Genomic DNA, 26,066 nt, shown 5'->3' with positions numbered 1-26,066 from the left:
TGACTGACTGACAGACAACCGCGGGAGCCAATGGTGCCGCTGATGTGTCTCAGCCAATCAGGAGGAGTGTCCTGCACAGCTAAGACACTCGTGGAAACCGCTGGAGAGAGATGGGGCTCAGGTAAGTAATTAGGGGGTGCTGGGGAGGCTGCTACACACAGAAGGTTTATCTTCTTAATGAATAGAATTCATTAAGAAAAAAAACCTTCTGCCTTTACAACTCCTTTAAGTGTTTGTGCTTGGCAGGTTCCGACTTAGGTGTTGGGTCTCTGCAACTCCTTACTTAGGTGCTGGGGTTCTGTGAGTACTGTAGGTCCAGAGGCTAATTTTCTAAAATCAGGTGTAAGTTAATCCAGAACAAGTAGAGAACTGAGGTAGCTGGATATTACAATCTTTTCCTCAGGTATGCAAAAAAAAAAGAAAATATGTGATTTAAGTTAATTTACTGTGTACAGATCACTCAATCCGCCTCATTAAAAGGTCATTAAACCCAACAGGTATAAAAATGTTTTTATATGCATTACCTAGTATATTTTTTCCATTTTGGATAGTGTAAGGGAGCGTTATAACCTGTCAGATTTTTTTCCGCCATCTGTGTCCCATTGTGGAGATTTCTCTTCACTTCCTGTCCGATAGCCAAACAAGAAGTGAGAGGAAATCCCTGCAAATTTAGGGAATTCCTTGGGCACCCCCTGACCACCAGAACTTGTGTCACCATTGGAAGATTTTCCCTCTATTACTTTTCTGGGGACAACTCAAAATTTTTGATTTTCTATCACTTTCAATGATAATGGTAAACAGGACAAATAGAGAGGGTGAATCTCCCTAACAGGGACACAGACAGCAATAAAAACTGACATGTGTTCTAATCCATATCCACTCTATCCCCAAAGAAAAAAAAAAAAAACTTTAGTTATACTTTAATCATGATACTTAATCATTTTAGTTTCATGTTATGCAGAGTAATAAAAACCTTGTGGATCCCACCGTTCACTGGCCCTCCCTCCTTGTCCCAGCTGCAGCATCAGGTCATCTTGTTCAGCCACTGCCACCTGTACTGTGCATGCTCCCTCTTTGTTAAACAGGCAAGCAGTTCAGTTCACTTTCTACTTTGTTCCCGTTTGAGGCTGTCAACGTAACTATAAAGTCATCTTTGTGGGTGTTTATTAGCGATTAGCCCCGCCTTCTTTGCTGATGTTTTTCTAATCACTAATGTTGGGAATCTAACAGGGAATGATTGATGGAGGCATCGCCTAACTATTAGTTCCCCCACATACACACAGGCTAGAGGGGAGTGCCTACTACTGTGATTAGCAGCTCCTCCTTCACATATATTTGCAGTGTTTCACAAAATGAAAGTGATTGTCAGTCATATAAATCTTCGCCTACACCACGTTAAGGATCAAAAGAATAAAAAAATATTTTTAAATTAGGATTTCTATGAAGGTTTAAAATACCTTAGTTATATTGTTTATTTTTTATTTGATTTCTGTAAGTGTTTTTTTCACCATGTCATGAGACTGCTACAGCGACAATCAGCAGATTGTGAAATCAGACAATCGTGCAGACACAAGAAGATAGTGCACAGTTATAACATACAAATATCTGAATGGGAGAGGCTCCTCCCACAGATCATTCCCTGTGGACAGGAACAGGGAAAGATGTGATTGCTGCAGTACATGGAGAAAAGATGGCTAAAAATAAATAAAATAATAATAATAATGAGATGCTGCAGCATTACACACTGTAATAGCGGGCAATGTCAGTGGCATGTATATTACTCCACCATGCATTTTATCCTGATATGTTATTTCATACTTCTGCACCTTAATGTCAGCTATCACATATTCCTACACCTTTATTTAGGATTTAAAAAATCATATACCCATTTATAGAGTTTTAAACCATTCACATCATACTGTACATTCTATATAACTGTTTCAGTTACCTGGGATAAGGAAGAAAGACCCCGTTGCTTTTCTCTTTTTTTTCATTCACATTATCATTCCTCTATTGTAATTATTACCATATCTTAAAACTATTATCTCTCTAAGAACAACAATAATGTATTGCAATAATTATGAACAAGGGGGCATGCTCTTTTTGTAATAGCATTTGTTACAGATGACTTACTCTTCTCATATTTCATACCCTGATAAGGTGGTCTCGCCAATCCTATATGTGATGAAATCTCCACATGAGCAGAGTAACCCTGCCTACATGAGTATCCTCAAGTTTTAACTGAGGAATACAGTGTAACATCAAGATGAAGTTGCCTCAATTTTTTACTTGGTCTGGATGAATACACACTTATGATTAAGGTTGCAGACCAACCTAGAAGCTGTATGACAAGTAGGGTTGTCACCCGCCTGGGGTTCACCCGGACATTTCGGGGTTGGAACCATGTGTCTGGATTTCAGCCTGCTGAAATCCAGACACATTACAGTCACTCCATGCCTAGATAAGATTTTTTGCTACTACACAGCTTGTGACATGCTGCGAATTGGATTGTGATTTTAGAGCATCCCCAGTTTGCTCTGCCCAAGGCTGACTGTTCAAGTCCTACACCACTAGGTAGGCCACTGTTTGTTAATGTATTTTTGAAAAATGAAGCAGTAGATTATGCCCAAAGCCTTTATATACAGTTGTGCTCATAAGTTTACATATCCTGGCATAATTAGTGATTTCTTGGCCATTTTACAGAGCGTGTGAATGATAACACAAAAACATTCCTTTCACTCATGGTTAGTGTTTGGCTGAAGCCATTATCAACTGTGTTTACTCTTTTAAAATCATAATGGTAACAGAAAATACCCAAATGTCCCTGATCAAAAGTTTACATACCCTGGTGATTTTGGCCTGATAACATGCACACAAGTTGACACAAAGGGGTTTGAATGGCTATTAAAAGGTAACCATCCTCACCTGTGATCTGTTTACTTGTAATTAGTGTGTGTGTGTAAAAGGTCAATAGGTTTCTGGACTCCTGACAGACCCTTGCATCTTTTATCCAGTGCTTAACTGACATTTCTCGATTCTGAGTCATGGGGAAAGCAAAAGAATTGTCAAAGGATCTGCGGGAAAAGGTAGTTGTACTGTATAAAACAGGAAAAGGGATATAAAAAGATATCCAAGGAATTGAGAATGACAATCAGCAGTGTTTAAACTTTAATCAAGAATTGGAAAATGAGGGGTTCTTTTGAAACCCAACAACGGTCAGGTAGACCAACTAAAATTTCAGCTACAGCTGCCAGGAAAATTGTTTGGGATGCAAAGAAAAACCCACACATAACTTCAGGTGAAATACAGAACTCTCTGAAAACATGTGGTGTGGCTTTTTCAAGATGCACAATAAGGAGGTACTTGAAGAAAAATGGGCTGCATGGGTCAAGTTGCCAGAAGAAAGCCATTACTACGCAAATGTCACAAAGTATTCCATTTACAATATGCCAAACAGCACAGAGACAAGCCTCAAACCTTCTAACACAAAGTCATTAGGAGTGATGAGACCAAAATTGAGCTTTTTGGCCACAACCACAAATGCACATTTGGAGAGGAGTCAACAAGGACTATGGTGAAAGGTACGGAGGTGGATCGCTGATGTTTTGGGGATATGTGAGCTACAAAGGCACAGGAAATTTAGTCAAAATTGTTGGCAAGATGAATGCAGTATGTTATCAAAAAATACTGGAGGAACATTTGCAGCCAGGAAGCTGCGCATGGGACATACTTGGACATTCCAACATGACAATGATCAATGACACAAGGCCAAGTCGACCTGTCATTGGCTACAGCAGAATAAAGTGAAGGTTCTGGAGTGACCATTTCAGTCTCCTGACCTCAATATCATTGAGCCACTCTGGGAAGATCTCAAAACGTGCAGTTCATGCAAGACAGCCCAAAAATTTACAGGAACTGGAGGCTTTTTGCCAAGAGGAATGGGCAGCTTTACCATCTGAGAAGATAAAGAGCCGCACCCACAAATACTACAAAAGACTTCCAGCTGTCATTGATGTTAAAGGGGCAGAGGCGTATCTAGTGAAAATGGCGCCTATGGCAACCACTGAAACTGCGCCCCTGTCAAAACATTTCAAACCCATCTTTCAGATACTGCGGATAGGACATGATTAGAGGCTGTGGACATGGTAGTTTCCTACTCTGTCTCCCCTTAATATTACCATACCTTTCCACATCAGTCAGTGTCCCTCTTCTGTTCTGTCACTGAGTCCCGTTCACCTCTCCAGTCAGGCACTGTGCAAATCAGTGTACTGTCCTCCTCTGCTGGGCTGGGTTCCCCCCCCCCAGTAATGTCCTCCTGAGTCCTCCTGTGGTCTGTGCCTCCTCTGCACTGTTGCACCGATGTGGCACCGCCGAGAACAAGTGCCTTCCATTTAAAAATGGCGCCAGGCAGCGACTCTACGTTACTGCAAATGCGCTGCCCGGTCAAGCCTGTATGATCTTTCCTGAGCCCTGCAGGCTTTGAAACGGTTTGCATGGCCGGCCCATGGCCATCTTTTTACAGGCACCGCTGCCCGTAACAGGCTTTTACGGGCAGAAGAGACTATACCTCCCAACTTTTGAACTTCAAAATGAGGGACACTTGAGGAAGGAAGTGTCTGATGGCACGCTATGTGCACTGTGGCAAAAGTGGATGTGGTCAGACTCTTAACAGTGGTGGTGGGGGGGGGGGGGGGGCTTAATGGGCCTGGCTAAACAAAGCCCAGGTTTCCTTGTACCTCTAAAATATGCTTTGATTGCTGTGCCACAAGATAAAGTCTCATGGACACATACAAACCCCAGCACTATCATTAAAAAAAGAAAAGGAAAAGCTTCCGTTACAAATGGTTTTGTATAAACTATGAAAGTGTGCGTTACACAAAGTGTGGAAGGATTTAGGAATGCATTGTGTAAAGAGTTCAGGGTTCAGAAGTGTGCTATGAACAGAGTGCCTTGTTCAGGACATGGTTAGAGGCTGTGGACATGGTAGTTTCCTACTCTGTCCCCCCTTAATATTACCATACCTTTCCACATCAGTCACTGTCCGTCTTCTGTTCTGTCACTGTGTCCCCTTCACCTCTCCAGTCAGGCACTGTGCAAATAAGTGTACAGTCCTCCTCTGCTGGGCTGGGTTCCCCCCCTAGTAAAGTTCTCCTGAGTCCTCCTGTGGTCTGTGCCTCCTCTGCACTGTTGCGCCGCTGTGGCACCGCCGAGAACGAGTGCCTTCCATTTAAAAATGGCGCCAGGCGGCGACATTACGTTACTGCAAATGCGCTGCCCGGTCGAGCCTGTACGATCTTTCCTTAGCCCTGCAGGCTTTGAAACAGTTACATGGCCGGCCCATGGCCATCTTTTTACAGGCACCGCTGCCCGTAACAGGCTTTTACGGGCAGAAGAGACCATACCTCCCAACTTTTGAACTTCAAAATGAGGGACACTTGAGGAAGGAAGTGTCCGATGGCAAGCTATGTGCACTGTGGCAAAAGTGGATGCGGTCAGACTCTTAACAGTGGTGGTGGGGGGGCTTAATGGGCCTGGCTAAACAAAGCCCAGGTTTCCTTGTACCTCTAAAATATGCTTTGATTGCTGTGCCACAAGATAACGTCTCATGGACACATACAAACCCCAGCACTATCATTAAAAAAAAAAAGGAAAAGCTTCCATTACAAATGGTTTTGTATAAACTATGAAAGTGTGCGTTACACAAAGTGTGGAAGGATTTAGGAATGCATTGTGTACAGAGTTCAGGGTTCAGAAGCGTGCTATGAACAGAGTGCCTTGTTCAGGAGTGTAATATGCACAGGGAGTAGATTTCTGGAGTGCTTTATTTACATAGTGCAAGGCTCAGGAGAGCACTAGGTACAGACTGCAGGTTTCTAGAGTGCCTTTTGCAGAGTGCAGGTCATCCATCCACATCTCACTATTGCCCCTCTTCTCTGCCCTCATCTCCCCATCCCCTCCCTAAAGCTCCATCTTCCACCTGTTTATCTTTGTAAAAGCAGCTCCTTTCTGTAGATGGCTCTTCTATCCACTGCAGCCAGAGCTTCCATTCACCTTTCAGTGCACTGGGTACACACTCATTTTCAGCTCAGAGAGATCAGAAACTTCACCTGTCAGATCCAAGCTGTGATGTCGGATATGGGCAGGACTGCTACTTAGACACACCCCTGCAAAGTGCCCTGAAAAAGCGGCTCCATACACTCCAATGTGAAAGCCCGAATGCTTTCACACTGGAGCGGTGTGCTGGCAGTACGTGAGAAAAAGTCCTGCCAGTAGCTTCTTTGGAGCCGGGAAGGAGTGGTGAACTCACCGCTCCTCCCCATTGAAATCAATGGGGCAGAGCTGCTATATCACCGGCAAAACACAGCTGCGGCGGTGGGCAGATTTAACCCCTTTTTGGCCTCTAGCGGGGGTTAAAACCGTCCCGCTAGTGGGCGAATATCGCAGCTAAAACGACGGTAAAGCGGCGCTAAAAATAGCGCCGCTTTGCTGATGACACCCGGGGCGGCACAGTGTGAAAGGGGTCCTAATTTGATCTGAATGAACCATGACAGGTTCTCTTTACTGCCTGACACCCCTAGGTGCCTGATTCCCCTCTCAGATCTCCTGTAGGGGGCCCCGGAGCCCACACACTGGACAGATCCAATCTCCACAGAGATATAGTATCTGCAACGAGAGATCCCACCAATACATACAGAGAGCTGGGGGGGGGGGGCTGACACATCGTTTCCCCCCCACCACCACCAGCACAGTGAGTGGATAGAACATCACACAGCATGTAGTACCCAGGAAGTGATGTCCTCCGCACTGTACATAGTGATGGCATAATAACAAACCTCCCCAGAAAACAGCTGACACACTGGGACCTGAAGTCCCTCCTGTGCATGTCTGATACCCCACTGTCCAATCAGAGCTCAGCCTCCTCTCACTATACACTCACCTTACATTCACCTGCATTGTTCTCCCTATGTATAATAACAGAAGCTGCTCATGCTGGAAAGGACGTAGGGGGAGGGGCGGGGCTTAGATACAACCTGCTAGAGCTAGAGGGGAGGGGCTGCTGTGTTCTGTGTAAGGGAGGAGGGGGAGGAGCATTACATGTAATGAAGTACCATGTGAGTCGGCTCTTTCATTACACTGGTTGTTTGATAGAGGGGCGGGTCTGAGTAGCAGTCCCGCCCATACCTGACATCACATCTTGGATCTGACAGGTGAAGTCTTTCATCGGAACTGCACAGTGAACATCCAGCTGGCTTGCTCGCCAATCCCTGGATGTGCTGGATGTTCACACTGCTGCAGGTCCTATTCAGCCACAAGTTGACATATAAGCAACATAATTATGCAGGACAAAGCCTTGCTGCCCAGCCACACAGCAGTGCCCACTTCATATTGCACCCATGGCACTTGCCATATGTGCCATACCCTGGATATGCCACTGTAAAGGGGACAATACAGGGTATCGGGGCGGCACAGTGGTGTAGTGGGTAGCACTCTCGCCTAGCAGTAAAAAGGGTCGCTGGTTCGAATCCTGACCACGACACTACCTGCCTGGAGTTTGCATGTTCTCCCTGTGTCTGCGTGGGTTTCCTCCGGGTACTCCGGTTTCCTTCCACACTCCAAAGACATGCTGGTAGGTTAATTGGATCCTGTCTAAATTGGCCCTAGTATGTATGAATGTGAGTTAGGGACCTTAGATTGTAAGCTCCTTGAGGGTGTAGGGACTGATGTGAATGTATAATGTATATGTAAAGCGCTGCGTAAATTGACGGCGCTATACAAGTACCTGAAATAAATAAAATAAATAAAATATTAAGAACTGGGGTATGTAAACTTATGATCAGGGTCATTTAGGTAGTTTCTGTTGCTATTATGATTTAAAAAAGAGTAAACACAGTTGATTGATAATAAATGGCTTCAGCCAAACACTAACCATAAATGAAAGAAAAGTTTTTGTGTTATCATTCATATTCTCTGAAAAATGGCCAAGAAATCAAATTCTACCAGGGTATGAGCACTTATGAGCACAACTGTAATTTGCTTGTTACAATGGCAGTCCTAGCAGATTCCTCTGTGAAGAGCTGAGTGCTGAGGATGTGGCAGGAGCACTTTCCATAATATGTAGTTATGCACAACATACTGCACATACTGCATGCCATTGCAAATTTAACTTTAACCACTTGCCGACCAGCCGCCGTATAACGGCGGCAGGTTGGCTCTGCTGTGCAAATCTCTGTAGCCATATGGCAGCAGGTGCGGGAGCGTGCCTGCGGGTCGGGTGGATGTGATGTCCGTCGGCGACCCGCGATCGCCTAGTACAGAGGCAGAATGGGAATCTGCCTTTGTAAACAAGGCGGATCCCCATTCTGAAAGGAGACATGACGGATCTACTGTTCCCAGTGATCGGGAACAGTGATCTCTGTCATGTCCCTGCCAGCCCATTCCCCCTACAGTTAGAGGGAACACATTTAACCCCTTGATCGCCCTCTACTGTTAACTCCTTCCCTGCCAGTGTCATTTTTACATTGATCACTGCATTTTTATAGCACTGATCAATGTAATAATGTCACTGGTCCCCAAAAAGTGTCATTTGGGGTCAGATTTGTCCGCCGCAATCCCGCTAAAATCACAGATCGTCAACATTACTAGTAAAAACAATGAAAAATAAATAAAAGTCCCTAAATCTATTCCATAGTTTGTAGACTCGATACGTTTTGCGCAAACCAATCAATATACGCCTATTGTGATTATTTTTTACCAAAAAATATGTAGAAGAATATATATCGGCCTAAACTGATGAACAAATTAGCTTTCTTATATATTTTTTGGGGATATGTATTATAGCAAAAAAAGCAAAACCTATAAAAAGTTAAAAAAAAAAAGAAATTTAAATTGTCGCTCTTTGTTTATAGCGCAAAATATAAAAACCGCAGAGGTGATCAAATACCACCAAAAGAAAGCTCTATTTGTGGGAAAAAAATTACATCAATTTGGTTTGGGTACAGTGTCGCATGTCGCGCAACTGTTAGTTAAAAAAGTGACACAATGCCATATCGCAAAAAATGGCCTGGTCATTAAAGGGGCAAATCCTTTCTGGGGCTAAAGTGGTTACATTTCCATGTTCTAGCATTTACAGTTTTGCACGCTCCATTCTATCTAAAGCAGACAGTATTCATTCAAAAAAACATTTACTAATAGAAAGGAAATAAAAAACGTATGTCAAAAATTGCCAACTTTCATTTTTTTTCCTGTGTTCAGTTCTGCTTCAAATTGGCATACATAATACAGTCTTCGCTCTACCTGGTGTCTATTAGCCCGCCCCTGGCAGAGCTAGGGTTGTCACCTGTCTGTGATTTACCCAGATAGTCTGGGTTTTGAATCATGTGTCCGAGTTTCAGTCCACCTTAAACTCTGACACATTATTCAGACCGGACTGTGGTTCAGAGCAGGGCTTGATGGGAGAGTGAGTGGAGCTTGGGATGGGAGCATAGGTGGAGCGCTGGGGAGAGGGTGATGGTGAGGGGAGCAGAGGAGGAGTTAGAGGGCAGTCTTTGTTTGGAACACTTAAAATGGCTGAGGACTCTCACACCTGTCTGGGCTGAGGAGAGAGTGGAGAGCCGGGGAGAGTCTACACCTTTCTACTACACACCCAGGGGTGGGGCCGAGACACTTGAAGACAAAGTGTTGAAGAAAAAGTGTTAACTCTAACAACAAGCTTACTGGCTTTGGCAAAAGGTTATAGTAAACTTTAGTTTAAATGTGCATTATGAAATACATACCACTTTTGGTTTAAAGGGTGGTTCCACTTCTTTCTTTTCCAAAGCAGTCCAGTTAATAGTCTTGAAGAAAGGATGGGACTTGATATTTCCAGTTACACCAAGTCTCTTTAGGGGATCTCTCACAAACAGCTACAAATAAGAACATCATCTTAAAAAACAAATAAACAGCCATTTACATGCATTACATTGTCTGATCTAACAGACTAATCGCGGATACAGATCTGTGGTATAACAAAAAAAACAAAGAACAAAAAAAAAAAGAAAGACTATCAGTGTATACAGGATGAGGACAATAAAATACATTAGTGGGAGACTCCCACCCATACCTTCTCAAGGATGTCTTTGGATTCCTTTGTGATCCATCTTGGAAAGTGTGGTGTGTCCATTCTAATGGATTCAAATAGCTCATCCTCATCATCACCATGAAAAGGAGACTGACCAATCAACATTTCATACAGCAGGACTCCAAATGACCACCAGTCCACAGAAAATGTGTACTTATGTCCAAGTAATATCTGTAAGTGTACAGTAACTAAGATTAAATATCAACATGTCTAGAAAAGATTTTAAATTCATATAGGTAATAGTCCTATGTTACAATGAGAAATGTGGTGGTCAAAAAAATTGTAGAATTTAAACAGTCTGTCTATCCAATACAGGAGCCAATAGGAAGTAGGAACTATTGGCACCTTGGCTATCATTTATGACTTAAACAAAAAGGATAAACTGCTATTTATAAGATATTAAATGGGATAAAATCCTAGGAACAAAGAACATGGAGGAAAAAACAGAGTGCTTTAAGAGCATACTAAATAAAAAGTTATCGGCCAATGCATTCCAAGGGGAAATAAATTTTAAAGAGCTAATAAAAATGGGTGGCTCAACTCCAACATAAAAATGCATATAAAAGCAAAAGATAAGCACCCTACCGCAAGTTCTTTCTAAAGCCTACAACCTTTTAATCACCTCTACCGATCAGTCACAACTGCCCTGCCTGAGTAAGTGGGAAGCAGACCTAAAGCGCACTTTCTCATCGGAACAGCAACAAAATATAGTTAGATTTGCCTTAAAGTGGATGTAAACCCAATGTCATCCTTTCTAAACTACTGCCATAGGGGTTATCTATAAGGATATACATGCCTCCTGCATGTATCTTTACCTGTCAAATGTCTCCCCTCTGTCTGTTATTAGACCCGAAAAAACTGCATATTCTGTGGGTGGGTCTGTTGTCTGGAGCTCGGTGGGTGGAGTCGTGATGTCAGTAGACTCCCCGCCCACCTCTACACTCCCCTTGTCAATATGCATGTTCTCCTGTGTATTTCTAACACTGAACTTCTGCTGAACTTCTGCTATGATCTCTAACATCCAGTGAAAAGACAGGAAAGTAACCACATGACTTCAGCATGCCAAATCATGCTGAGGTGTGGAACAGCCAAGAAAAGAGTGGGAGGGAATTAAAAAATAATGCAGGCGTCTTAGGCTAGTGCACGAGATATGTAAATCACCTGTCACTCACAGCAAGGGGGAGTATTTGACAAAGTTTTTCTCAGTTTGTCAAGATTTTTCTCACTGAACAATAAAAGAGGATTGCTCACAGATGAATTAACTCTGTGTGGCAAGACTGGGCTCAAATGATAGGAAATCTTATACTCTACAGTATGTATATATATATATATATATATATATATATATATATATATATATATATATATATATATATATATATATATATATATATATAAAAAATTTCGGGTTTACATCCACTTTAAAATCATCCATTTGTACAAAGATCCAGCAAACCAACTATAAAATTTTGACAAGGTGGTACCGTACTCCTCTGTTTCATAAATTCTTCCCTAACGTCACTGACCACTGTTGGAGTTGCCAGAAGGATAAGTGAACATTGCTCCATATCTTTTGGTCTTGCCCTAACCTTAACCAACACTGGAAAGAGGTCCGGAGGATCCTCCGAGAGTTTAGTGATCACGAGATCCCTGACAATCAAGCATTTTTCTTATTACATGTTTCAGCCATTCTGGCAAAAATGGACATAGAAAAAAAAAAACAATAATACGTCATTTACTGAATGCAGCCAAATCCTGTATTCCTTTGAATTAGAAGGACCCGCAGCCACCAACCATCGATTGTTGGCTCCGTAAAGTGAAAGAAATCAATAAACTAGAAGATTTAATACTTGCAGCACAAAATAAACATGAAAAGTACGCTAAGACTTGGAGACTATGGACTATGTTTGTCCTCTCTGAAGATGGGAAGGCTCTTTTGGGTACATAACATGCTTGTTAAATAATGCTACCTAAAAATACATACATACATACATATATATATATATATATATATATATATATATATATATATATATTAGGGGTGTGGAATTTAATCGATGCATCGCAAATTGGGTATCCCCGATGCGACATCGATGCATGCGACCCGAAAAATCGATGTTGGGTGACGTCATCCCTACTTGCCCCACCCCTCCCAGAAGAATGCTCTGAGCGTTTTTGTCAAAATAGCTTTTGTAATAAATGCAGAGTTATAATCCATTAAGTGGCCACCGCTGTATGTGTTTTTTAAAATATATGCAGCTTCATACCTCATTTCTTAGTGTGTGTATATTGTGTATATTGTATAACTGTATATGCTGCTCATGTGACTGCCAGGTCCGGCCCGCCTCTCTCCTCTCACGTCTCTCCTGACATCAGCCCTGCCCGCCTCTCTTCTGATTTGATAGCTACAGTCGGTGGGTGGGGCTGAGAACGCCCACTGATGTCAGGAGAGACGAGAGACAGAGGAGAGAGGCGGGCTGGACCGAGCAGTCACATAAGCAGCATATACAGTTATACACACACACACACACTAAGAAATGAGGTATGACGCTGCATATATTTTAAAATCTACATACAGCGGTGGGCACTTAATGGATATAACTCTGCATTTACTACCACACAGGTATTTTAACAGCAGTATGTAGAGAACAAATGTTTTTGTACTCTACATACACTGGCTCCTACACGTGCTCTGTGCTGACATTTCCCCGGCTCACCCCCCCACCCCCGTTTGCACATTCCACTGTGTTAACTCTTAGTGTGCTGGGAGCCCAGAGAAATGTCAGCAAAGAGACAGTACAGGGAACTTAACAGGGCTGTTTGTCAGTTGTGGATTCTAATCCCTCCTGACCTCCCAGCAGCCATGTGTGTGAGTTCCTGTACCCTGTAGTGCACTGATGAAAGTGGAGTTCCACCCGTTTTTTTTCGTTTATTAAACGTCAGCAGCTACAAAAAGTGCAGCTGCTGACTTTTAATAAACAGACACTCACCTGTCCCTGTCCCCTGTGTCCCAGAAGTTCGATGGCAGGGAGGGGCCGCCTAGGGCGAGAGGAGGAGTCACCTAGGCAGCTGGGACAGGAAGTCCCACTAAAAAGAGGACACCCACCCCCCCCCAAATGTGGCATGTCAGGGGGCGAGGAGTGCTTAAAGCAGAAGTTCCACTTTTGGGTGGAACTCCGCTTTAAAGGAGTGAGGTTATTTTGAATTCAAAGAAAGAGTTCCAGTAATTTTTTTATTAAAAGTCAGCAGCTACAAAAAAGTGTATCTTCTGACTTTTAATAAAAAGACACTCACCTGTCCCACAATCCAGCAACTTGGCGACCCAAACCCTCCATTCTCTCCCCTGCCTGTCCACGGCGCTGGCAATACTACTGTGGGCATCCAGCTGTGAAGCTGCAAGCATGTCTCACTGCACTGTCCTGCACAGCCGAGCAATCTTCTGGGACCTGTGATGTGTCCCAGAAGATTGCAGGGAGGAAGGGCCGCCTAGGCGGCCCAAGCAGAAGTGGTAGCTTGTCGGTAATCGTGATGCATTGCGGAATCAAATCGGTGACCAGATAATCATAATCAAATCGAATCGCGAGACCAGTGAAGATGCGCACCCCTAATATATATATTATATTATATTATATAAATACACACACACACACATTACGGCGAGTCACTGTGGCACCTTAAATTTCTCACATACTCATCCCCCCTACTGCGTCTCTTATTCTTTATCTAATTCTCTCCTCTTCTTTGAAATATTTAACAAAAAAAAAAGGAATGGGAGGCTTCATACCTTGGTTTTACTTGAACTATTCTTTAATGTATGTGTGGACAAGAAGCATCCACATTTTAATTGTCCGATATTATTTTCATGTAGTTTCTTGTGGTTTTACTGCCAGTCTACTATCGTTAGACATGATGTATGCTTTACAATTGGATGCACTGCTGTTTTTATAATATGGTTGTGATTTCCATGGACCTGCCTCTTCCTGATATAAATAAAATATTTTGAAAAAAAAAAAAAAAAAACAAAAGATAAGGCCTTATCTTAAAATACAATGCTGAGGGGTCATGGTCATCACTCCAACTTTACAAAGAATGCAATAAGAAATGTAAGGGTGCAATCTGGGCAGCTAAGATAGAAAATGAAAGGAACATCAGAGGAGAGTAAAAAAAAAATCCCAAGAAATTCTATAGTAAGAAAGGGAGGCCAGGTCATATTGGCCCCATAAAAGGGGATAAAAGATAAAAGGGAATTTGGTTACAAAAGATGGAGTGATTGCAAAGGTTTTTTAATACATTCTTCTCCTCAGTTTTCACAAGGGAAACGGGGGGACACATCCAAGATTGTAATTTTAATTTTCATAGCATGTCACAGGAAGCACCCCCATGGCTAACAGAGGACAGAATTAGAACAAGACTTAAAAAAACTTGACCTAAAATAAGTCACCGGGACAAGATAGCTTGCACCCGAGGGTCCTTAAGGAACTCAGTCAGGTGATAGCCAGACCATTGTTCCTAATTTTTGTGGACATTTTACTGATTGGAATGGTACCAGCTGATTGGAGAAAAGCCAACATGGCACCAATATTTAAAAAAGGGCCAAGATATATCCTGGGGAACTACAGACCAGTTAGCCTAACATCAATAGTCTGCAAGCTATTGGAGGGGATGATGAGGAACTATATACAGTATCTCACAAAAGTGAGTACACCCCTCACATTTTTGTAAATTATTTTATTAAATCTTTTAATGTGACAACATTGAAGAAATGACACTTTGCTCATTTATAAAGATATTAAAAAGTAAGGGTCCCAGCACTGAACCTTGGGGTACACCACTGATAACCTTAGACCATTCAGAGTAAGAGTCGTTAACCACTACTCTCTGAATTCTGTCTTTTAGCCAGTTTCTATCCATTTTTTTGTGTGGGAAACTGTGTCAAATGCTTGAGACACTTGAGAGGGGATATGATATCAATGTACAAATACCGTACTGGTGACCCTAGCACAGGGAACAAACTTTTCACTAAAATAAGAAGAGAAGTGGTTTAACCTTAAACTGCGAAGAGGGTTCTCAACTCAACTCAACTACTGTCAGAGCGGTAAGGATTTGGAATTCTTTTCCATAAGCAGTGGTCCTAGAGGGAGCATCGATAACTTCAAAAAACTATTAGATGGGTATCTGAACGATCACAACATACAGGGTTATACAATGTACTTAATACAAGTGTGAAGCCCTAAGGCTAACGCTGCGCTATAACTAAAAGAAACTTGTGAAATTGACGAATGAATAAGCTAACATCAAAAAGTCCAGTGCAGAAACTCCAATTAAAGTGCAATATCCAAAAAAAAGATGCAGCGCTAATTAAAACTAATAAATATGTGAATATGAATATACATAAAAAATTTGTAAATACCAAAGTGAAAAAAAGAAAAAAAGAAAAACTAAAGCAAGGTCCCATCAAAGAAAAAATCCATAAATTCTTAAATAACAGTGTCCGTCCAGATGAGCAAGAATAAACTTGCAAAAAGAAAATCGTGACAAAGTCTTCAAAGCAAACAAAGTGCATCCAAACCACCACCCAAAGTGTATGAATAACCTGCTTACCAGATAGCGATGACTGGTGCAGCAGTCTCACCCAGCCTAGGCAAGTAAGGTCTCCCTCAACTCTAATGGGAAATCTGGAACTCCCGCTGTTGCTAAGGACAAGTTCGTGGATGGGTCTTTAGCCCAAGGTTTTAACAGTCCTTGATGATTATTTAGCAGCCTCCAGCAAACTCACGGCTCTCCAAGACAGGTGTAGGTGAGGAGGAGTTGGTGAATAACACCTGTCTTGGAGAGCCGTGAGTTTTCTGGAGGATTTCCCATTAGGGTTGAGGGAGACCTTACTTCCCTAGGCTGGGCGAGACTGCTGTGGCGGTCATCGCTTTCTGGTAAGCAGGTTATTCATACACTTTGGGTGGTGATCTGGATGCACTTCATTTGCTTTGAAGACTTTGTCACGATTTTCTTTTTGCAAATTTATTCTTGCTCATCTGGACGGACACTGTTCTTTAAGAATTTATGGATTTTTTTCTTTGATGGGACCTTGCTTTAGTTTTTCCTTTTTCACTTTGGTATTTACTAATTTTTTATGTATGTTCATATTCACATATTTATGAGTTTTAATTAGCTCTGCATCTTTTTTTGGATATTATACAATGTACTATTAACAAACACACACAGGTTAAACTAGATGGATTTGTGTCTTTTTTCAACCTCACTATGTAACTAGAGATCAAAGAAACGTCAGTAGCAAGAGAGACCTACTGTATAGTTGTTGAGCAAAGTAACTCCAGCAGTGGGGCATAATAGACACCTGTTGAAGGTGCAAAATTACAACACAAGAGCCTCATTCTCTGTATGCATAAAATATTTGTGCTAGCATTTACATGCATACAGCATACATGAATCCGGCTGGCCACCACTGCCTAAGGCCAACATGTAAATCTCAAAAATGTGTAGCCAGTGGTGCTGCCACCACTGATTACACACGATTGATATTTGCATCTCCTACCGAAAGACTCATTTATGGGGCAGCGATGTCATCTGCAAAGAAGAGGGGCGCAACTATAGGTGTCGCACAGGGAGGAAAATGGAGGGGATTGGTTCCTCTATATGCTGCTGCTGCCTCTGGGCCTCTGTGCTTCCCTCTCCTTCCCCACACAGATCAGCTGGCTTCCTGCCTCCACTCTCCCACCAGCTGCTGTGGGGGATGTGTCAGGATGGAGAGCGGGGAAGGGTTAGTTAAATACCAGCCACTTCCTTTTCTGAATAAATACAGTGAGTGATCAGTACTGATCCCTCCTGTGTCCATTCATTAATGAAGCATAGTAAGCATAGCATGAAACATAGTATGCTTTAGTTTGTAAATGAACAGAAAGCTCTATTCCTGACCATTCATTCTGTGCAGCTGAGTCTGCAGAGATGGAGACTGAGGGTTATTTCCTGAATTTCCTTTCCATCTCAAAGGTGAAACATCAAAGGTCTCTTTAGACACACACATACACACATACCTCCCCCAAACGGGGCTGCTAAAAAAAAATAGCAAAAAATAAATACAATTGTAAACAAAAAAAAAAATAGCAAATATAAAAAACTACTGACACCAGTGGCGGAACTACCAGGGTTTAAAAGTTTGCACTTGCAACTGGGCCCTGGTGTTCCACCATGGGGGTCCACCCAAGACTGCAGAAGGGGGACCGCCACAGACGAGGTGAAAGGGTCCCGCTGCAAGATCATAATAAAGGGCCCTGTGATGGGAAGCAAAGGGCCCCTAGGCTTGGAGGGAAGGAGCCTGGCTGGAGGGCAGCTGTACGCATGTAAATTTTAGCCCAAATGTTAACATGCGCAGTGTAAATTATGATACAGCTGTGGACTGTAAACACAGATTTTATGATTTTTTTTTCTTTTTTTACACTGCCTAGCTCTGCTTGGCACAGCTGTAAGGGTCCACAGACTCGCTGCGTAAAGGTATGTACAAAACTATACTCTACGTATCTGTGTGTAGCTTTTTTAATGCCCGCATGAAGGAGTCCTAAAAGAGAATGTATATTGGGTTTGTATACTGTATATTTTAGATTTTAAAGCCACATATACAGGGGGGAGGGGGGGTCAGAAAACTGGGTTTGGTAACGCTTTAACCCTTATTTACGGTGGTACTAATTACTAAGTAAAGTCTTTAGAAACAGGTTCACATCTGGGGCTGTGCTAAGGTTCCAGTCCTGGAAAGCGCTCTTTGGCTAACTAATACGCTAACTCAGGAAAGTGCCACAATGCAGAGTCCAGTGCCCAAAGATCATATTCTAGGTTAGTCCTGCAATCATTCAGTCTAGTGGAATCCAGATATGGCCTCTAAAGCTATTGCTGAGAATACACTGATTTAGATAGATGCTATGCTAGCTTAAGCAGCACTGTAAGAATCTTGATTAAAGTCACTAAGGAAAAAATGTCAGCAGTATTACACGAACATATAGAAACTTATTTACAGAGCTCAATAGCTCAAGCATAAACTTGAACAGAGAACTGAATGGGGTGGGTCAAGAGCAGTGACTTAAATGGAGTAGGTCAGAGAAGTGACCTACCCCCTTCCCTCCTTTTTTCTTAACACAAGGATGCAATCAGAAAAACGTGGTCTGAAACAGATGCCATGTTCTTCCTTTAGAAAAAAACCCACTATGCTGTGTGCAACCTGTAGTAAATGTTTATTTGTAAAACAAATATTTTAGGATAATAGCTATGACATTGTGATCAAATGCAGGCTGAAGGCTCCATTGACAAAATAATCTTTCAGCGTGCAAATGAACATTGCACTCTTTGCTGTGCCATGCAGTTAATATTATAATTGTCAGATACAGCTACATTATTACAATTATTAATAAAATAAGCATATAAAATGTATTTATTTACACATTTGCCAACCTACAATAGATTGAAACTGAACATAAAATACTTACAGTAAATGCCCATTAAAAATATACAATGCTCAGCATACATGAGTACACCCCAACAGATTTGTCGGAAAACCTTTACTTTCCTTTCAGAATCAACATTTTGTGTGGGACACTAAACTACAAAATACTCCTACAAATGCACGCCATTGATTGAAACCAAGATTTGTTAATATGCGCACACAAAAGTATTTTTCCTAACAAATTCATTCAAGACCATGTTGCAAAAATGAATACACCCCAATAAGTCTTAGGAGCAAAGCTAAATTTTAGACAAAATTCCAATGAACAAGAATTCAACTACAGATGAGTCTAATTATTCATTCAACAGGGGTCCAGCAGACAGTTGATTATAAAATGGCGTTACTTAACCACTTAAGGACCAGCCTCATTTTGGATTTTAGGTGTTTGCATGTTTAAAACAGATTTTTTTTTTTGCTAGAAAATTACTTAGAACCCCCAAACATTATATATGTTTTTTTTTTTCTAACACCCTAGAGAATAAAATGGCGGTCATTGCAATACTTTTTTTTGCACCGTATTTGCGCAGCGGTCTTATAAGCGCACTTTTTTTGGAAAAAATTTACTTTTTTAATAAAAAAATACGACAACAGTAAAGTTAGCCCAATTTTTTTAATATTGTGAAATATAATGTTACGCCAAGTAAATTGATACCCAACATGTCACGCTTGAAAATTGCGCCCGCTTGTGGAATGGCGTCAAACTTTTACCCTCAAAAATCTCCATGGGCAACGTTTAAAAATTTTTTAGGTCTAGGGCTAGAATTATTGCTCTCGCTCTACCGGTCGCGGTGATACCTCATATGTGTGGTTTGACCACCTTTTTTATATGTGGGCGCTACTCGCGTATGCGTTCGATTCTGCGTGCGAGCTCGTCGGGGGGTTTTTAAACATTGTTTTTTTTTTATTATTTATTATACATTATTTTATTTATTTTTATCTCATATTTACACTAAAATGCAAAAAAAAAAAAAAAAAAAAAAACAAAAGTCATTAAAAAAAATGACATTGAAAAAAATATGCCTTTAAGAGGCGTGGGCGGAAGTGACGTTTTGACGTCGCTTCCGCCCAGCAGTGCCATGGAGACGAGTGGGCGCCATCTTAGCCTCACTCGTCTCCAGGCACAGGAGGGAGATGGACGCGATCGCCTCCGCCGCTACCGAAGGCTCCGGTAAGCGGCGGAGGGCACCGGATCGCAGTGGGGGGGGCCCCTCTCCCGCCACCGATAAAAGTGATCTCGCGGCGAATCCGCCGCAGGGACCACTTTTATCAGAAAGCGGACCACCGCACGAAAACGGGGATTCCAGGGTTATGGCAGCTAGGTGCTGCCATAACAACTATATCCCCCTTCAAAGTTTGGACGTACATCGGCGTGCGGCGGTCCGGAAGTGGTTAACAAAGGAAACCCCTTCTCATTTCATGCTCTCAGCAATGGCACCACATGGAAGAGCAATGTTACAAGGTGTGAGGAAGAAAATAATTTCTTTTCAAGAAAGGTAACAGCTACAAGAAGATTAGCAAAACTTTACTTATCAGTCAGAATACTGTAGCAACAGTGATACAAAAATTTAACAAAGATGGAACTGCAATCATCACACAGAGGCGTCTTCTGATGAGAAGGGTTGTAGAAAATCACCATGCAAGTAGAAAGTCAATCTGGGGTGATTGTTTCCAATGACACAATGCAGCATACAATGCAGAGGAATGCCATGCATGTAGAGCTGCATGATTAATTGTTAAAAAATCGTGATCTCAATTCAAACCCCCCTCACGATCTCTATGCAGAATTTCCCGATTCATTCATGTAACAAGTATAGAGAGTTCTCTGCTCACTCAGCTGTCAAAAGAAAAAACAAAAAAAAAAACAAAAACGGGCAGTCTGCCAAGTTTTTCACAACATTGTCTGTGCTGGTAGAGGACTATAAATATTGTAACTTTTCCTTCGTAGATCAAAGGAATGAACTTCGGACTGACATAAGGGAAGTTTAACAACCTAAAGTCTAAACCCTTTTCTGACACTTGTTTCTTACAAAGTTAAAATCAGTATTGTTTGCTAGAAAATTACTTAGAACCTCCCAAACATATATATATATATATATATATATATATATATATATATATATACACACACACACACACACACACACACACACAGCGGGGATGGAAAGTATTCAGACCCCCTTAAATTTTTCACTCTGTTATATTGCAGCCATTTGCTAAAATCATTTAAGTTCATTTTTTTTCCTCATTAATGTACACACAGCACCCCATATTGACAGAAAAACACAGAACTGTTGACATTTTTGCAGATTTATTAAAAAAGAAAAACTGAAATATCACATGGTCCTAAGTATTCAGACCCTTTGCTGTGACACTCATATATTTAACTCAGGTGCTGTCCATTTCTTCTGATCATCCTTGAGATGGTTCTACACCTTCATTTGAGTCCAGCTGTGTTTGATTATACTGATTGGACTTGATTAGGAAAGCCACACACCTGTCTATATAGGATCTTACAGCTCACAGTGCATGTCAGAGCAAATGAGAATCATGAGGTCAAAGGAACCGCCTGAAGAGCTCAGAGACAGAATTGTGGCAAGGCACAGATCTGGCCAAGGTTACAAAAAAAAAAATTCTGCTGCACATAAGGTTCCTAAGAGCACAGTGGCCTCCATAATCCTTAAATGGAAGATGTTTGGGACGACCAGAACCCTTCCTAGAGCTGGCCGTCTGGCCAAACTGAGCTATCGGGGGAGAAGAGCCTTGGTGAGAGAGGTAAAGAAGAACCCAAAGATCACTGTGGCTGAGCTCCAGAGATGCAGTCGGGAGATGGGAGAAAGTTGTAGAAAGTAAACCATCACTGCAGCCCTCCACCAGTCGGGGGTTTATGGCAAAGTGGCCCGACGGAAGTCTCTCCTCAGTGAAAGCCCGCATGGAGTTTGCTAAAAAAACACCTGAAGGACTCCAAGATGGTGAAAAATAAGATTCTCTGGTCTGATGAGACCAAGATAGAACTTTTTGGCCTTAATTCTAAGCGGTATGTGTGGAGAAAACCAGGCACTGCTCATCACCTGTCCAATACAGTCCCAACAGTGAAGCACGGTAGTGGTAGCATCATTCTGTGGGGGTGTTTTTCAGCTGCAGGGACAGGACGACTGAATGCGGCCAAGTACAGGGATATCCTGGACGAAAACCTTCTCCAGAGTGCTCAGGATCTCAGACTGGGCCGAAGGTTTACCTTCCAACAAGACAGTGACCCTAAGCACACAGCTAAAATAATGAAGGAGTGGCTTGACAACAACTCCGTGACTGTTCTTGAATGGCCCAGCCAGAGCCCTGACTTAAACCCAATTGAGCATCTCCGGAGAGACCTAAAAATGGCTGTCCACCAACCTTTACTATCCAACCTGACAGAACTAGAGAGGGTCTGCAAGGAGGAATGGTAGAGGATCCCCAAATCCAAGTGTGAAAAACTTGTTGCATCTTTCCCAAAAAGACTCATGGCTGTATTAGATCAAAAGGGTGCTTCTACTAAATACTGAGCAAAGGGTCTGAATACTTAGGACCATGTGATATTTCAGTTTTTCTTTTTTAATAAATCTGCAAAAATGTCAACAATTCTGTGTTTTTCTGTCAATATGGGGTGCTGTGTGTACATTAATGAGGAAAAAAAATGAACTTAAATGATTTTAGCAAATGGCTGCAATATAACAAAGAGTGAAAAATTTAAGGGGGTCTGAATACTTTCCGTCCCCACTGTGTGTATATATATATATATATATATATATATATATATATATATATATATATATATATATAAAATCTATATACAGTATCTCACAAAAGTGGGTACACCTCACATTTTTGTAAATGTTTTATTACATCTTTTCATGTGACAACATTGAAGAAATGACACTTTGCTACAATGTAAAGTAGTGAGTGTACAGCTTGTATAACAGTGTAAATTTGCTGTCCCCTCAAAATAACTCAACACACAGCCATTAATGTCTAAATCACTGGCAACATAAGTTAGTACACCCCTAAGTGAAAATTTCCAAATTGGGCCCAATTAGCCATTTTCCCTCCCCGGTGTCATGTGACTCTTTAATGTTACAAAGTCTCAGGTGTGAATGGGGAGCAGGTGTGTTAAATTTGGTGTTATCGGCCTCACTCTCTCATACTGGTCACTGGAAGTTCAACATGGCACCTCATGGCAAAGAACTCTCTGAGGATCTGAAAAAAAGAATTGTTGCTTTACATAAAAATGGCCTAGGCTATAAGGAGATTGCGAAGACGCTGAAACTGAGCTGCAGCACGGTGGCCAAGACCATACCGCATTTTAACAGGACAAGTTCCATTCAGAACAGGCCTCGTCATGGTCGACCAAAGAAGTTGAGTGCATGTGCTCAGCATCATATACAGAGGTTGGTTTTTTGAAATAGTTGTATGAGTGCTACCAGCATTGCTGCAGAGATTGAAGGGGTGGGGGGTCAGCCTGTCAGTGCTCAGACCATACGCCACACACTACATCAAATTGATCTGCATGGCTGTTGTCCCAGATGGAAGCCTCTTCTAAAGATAATGCACAAGAAAGCCTGCAAACAGTTTGCTGAAGACAAGCGGACATGGATTACTGGAACCATGTCCTGTGGTTTGAGGAGACCAAGATAAACTTATTTGGTTCAGATGGTGTCAAGTGTGTGTGGCAGCAACCAGGTGAGGAGTACAAAGACAAGTGTGTCTTGCCTTCAGTCAAGCATCGTGCTGGGAGTGTTATGGTCTGGGGTTGCATTAGTGCTGCTGGCACTGGGAAGCTACAGTTCATTGAGGGAACAATGAATGGCAACATGAACTGTGACATTCTGAAGCAGAGCCTGATCCCCCTCCCTTTGGAGACTGGGCCACAGGGCAGTATTCCAACACAACGACCCCAAACACACCTCCAAGATGACCACTGCCTTGCTAAAGAAGCTGAGGGTAAATGTGATGGACTGGCATGCAGTCTCCAGACCTAAACCCTATTGAGCTTCTGTGGGGCATCCTCAAATGGAAGGTGGAGGAGTACAAGTTCTCTAAGATCCATCAGCTCTGTGATGCCATTATGGATGAGTGGAAGAGGACCCCAGTGGCAACCTGTGAAGCTCTGGTGAACTCCATGCCCCATAGGGTTAAGGCAGTGCTGGAAAATAATGGTGGCCACACAAAATATTGACACTTTGGGCCCAAATTGGACATTTTCACTTAGGGGTGTACTCACTTTTGTTGCCAGCGGTTTTCAGACATTATTGGCTGTCTGTTGAGTTATTTTGAGGGGACAGAAAATTTACACAGTTATACAAGCTGTACACTCCCTACTTTACATTGTAGCAAAGTGTAATTTCTTCAGTGTTGTCACATGAAAAGATATAAAAAGTGTGAGGGGTGTACTCACTTTTGTGAGATACTAATAGATAGATATATATATATATATATCTATGTATGTGTATATATATATATATATATATATATATATATATATATCTATCTATCTATATAAATTTTTGTAGCAGAGAGCCTAGAAAATAAAATGGTGGTTGTTGCAATATTTTATGTTACACGGTATTGTAAGCGGTCTTTCAAAACGCAATTTTTGGGGAAAAAAATACACTTCAATGAATTAAAAGAAATAAAAAAAATTGAAAAAAAAACTAAAAACAGTAAAGTTAGCCCGATTTTTTTTTTTGTGTAATGCCACGGGAAATTCATGATCTTTTTTCTAAGTAAAAAAATTGTAATTCACATTTTTGCCAGAATCGTTCAGCTCTACATGCATGGGTGTCATATATGAAGGAAGCCTCTCCTAAAACCCATGCCAAAAAAGCCTGCCTAGAATTTGCCAGGGCCCATGCTGAAAAAGAAGAAGACTACTGGGACTCTGTACTCTGAAGTGATGAGACCAAGATAAATGTTTTTAGAACTGATGGCTTCGAAACTGTATGGAGTCTCAAAGGTTAGGAGTACAAAGAAAAATGCATGGTGCCGACAGTGAAACATGGTATTGGCAGTGTCCTTCTGTGGGGCTGCAGGAGTGCTGCTTGTGTTGGGGAGCTGCATTTCATTTATTCATGGTATCATGAATTCACAGATGTACTGCTCTATATTGAAAGAGAAGATGCTACCATTACTCAGTGCCCTTGGTTGTCGTGCACTTTTCCAACATGACAATGATCCAAAACACACATCTAAGGCCACTATTGCATTTCTGAATTAGAATAGGGTAAAGGTGACCACTGTTGACCCCTCTCCAAATGTGACCATAAAGTTCTATTTTGGTTTCGTCACTCCAGATTACAGTGTGCCAGAAGCTGTGAGGCATGAAGGTGTTGTCGGGCATATTGTAACCAGGTTTTTTTGTTGCATTGGTGCAGCAAAGACTTATTTCTGGGAACTTGGCCATGCAGCTAATTTTCATTCAAGTATTGTACACCTTGAAAGAACCAGACCATCTTTTTTTCCAGAGCAGCCTGTATTTCTCCTGAGGTTATCTGTGGGATTTTCTTTGTATCCTGAACAATGGTTCTGGCAGTTGTGGCTGCAATCTTTCTTGGTCTACCAGACCATGGCTTGGTATCAAGAGATCCTGAATTTTCCACTTCTTAATAAGTGACTGAACAGTACTGACTGGCATATTCAAGGCTTTGGATATCTTTTTATATCCTTTTCCATCTTTATAAAGTTCCATTACTTTGTTACACAGGTCTTTTGACAGTTCTTTTCTGCTCCCCATGGCTCAGTATCTAGCCTGCTCAGTGAGGGGGGGGGGGGGGCAGAGCCCAAAAAAATTTAAAAAATTACACTGAAATCATACATACTTGAGCATTTCTGAGTCTCAAATATGTGAAGTATCCAACAAGAAAAATATGCCTAGCGATATCATATGAAAACCACATTGATAAAAACAACTGGTATTTCTAATAGACTTCGTCTGCTGACCCATGAAGCTGGTAAATCTAAATATCATCATTGGAATGTTACCGTAGGCCGCTCAAACCCGTAGCTATTTTTCTTATAACTAAAACTAGAAGGAAAATATAGAGTAGGGGGTTTAAAGGTAAGATGAGGGTGGAAGAGACAAGATAGGGGTCGGAAAGGCAGGGGGGCGAGAGAGAAAAGGGGGGGGGTGAAGGCTGGGGGAAGAGGGGGTGGAGGTTCTCAGCAAATATGGCTCCACACAGAAAACTGGGTGCATTCAATGGACAGAGGGGGGTAATTTTATGATCCTAATAAGGTAAGCCCCTCTTCGGGCAATATATACATATTACAAAGTCTCCGTTGTTTAGAATGTTTGTCCTGTCTATTCTGTGCCGTGGCAATCAGGTCCTCCATTTTTTTTATTTCCTCCACTTTGCGCATCCAGCTCGCAACAGCTGGCGGCGCCTGTTGTTTCCAAAGTGGGGGAATGCAGGA

General features: G+C 41.8%; 1 protein-coding gene across 4 annotated transcripts in view; it reads right to left on the bottom strand.

The window, feature by feature from the left end:
- Window positions 1-26,066, bottom strand: part of PRKCD (protein kinase C delta) — a 184,301-nt gene that overhangs the window by 13,973 nt on the left and 144,262 nt on the right. For all 4 annotated transcript variants that reach the window (XM_073592511.1, XM_073592513.1, XM_073592512.1 and 1 more), the window contains exons 16-17: window positions 10,100-10,288; window positions 9,774-9,902 (exon numbers count right to left, since the gene is read on the bottom strand). In XM_073592511.1, coding sequence (XP_073448612.1) covers window positions 9,774-9,902; window positions 10,100-10,288 — 318 coding nt within the window. The remainder of the gene's footprint in view (window positions 1-9,773; window positions 9,903-10,099; window positions 10,289-26,066) is intronic.

The sequence above is a fragment of the Aquarana catesbeiana genome, linkage group LG07 (assembly GCF_042186555.1).
Source record: "Aquarana catesbeiana isolate 2022-GZ linkage group LG07, ASM4218655v1, whole genome shotgun sequence".
In the NCBI taxonomy this organism is placed as follows: Eukaryota; Metazoa; Chordata; class Amphibia; order Anura; family Ranidae; genus Aquarana; species Aquarana catesbeiana.
This window is presented reverse-complemented; position numbering and strand designations above follow the sequence as displayed.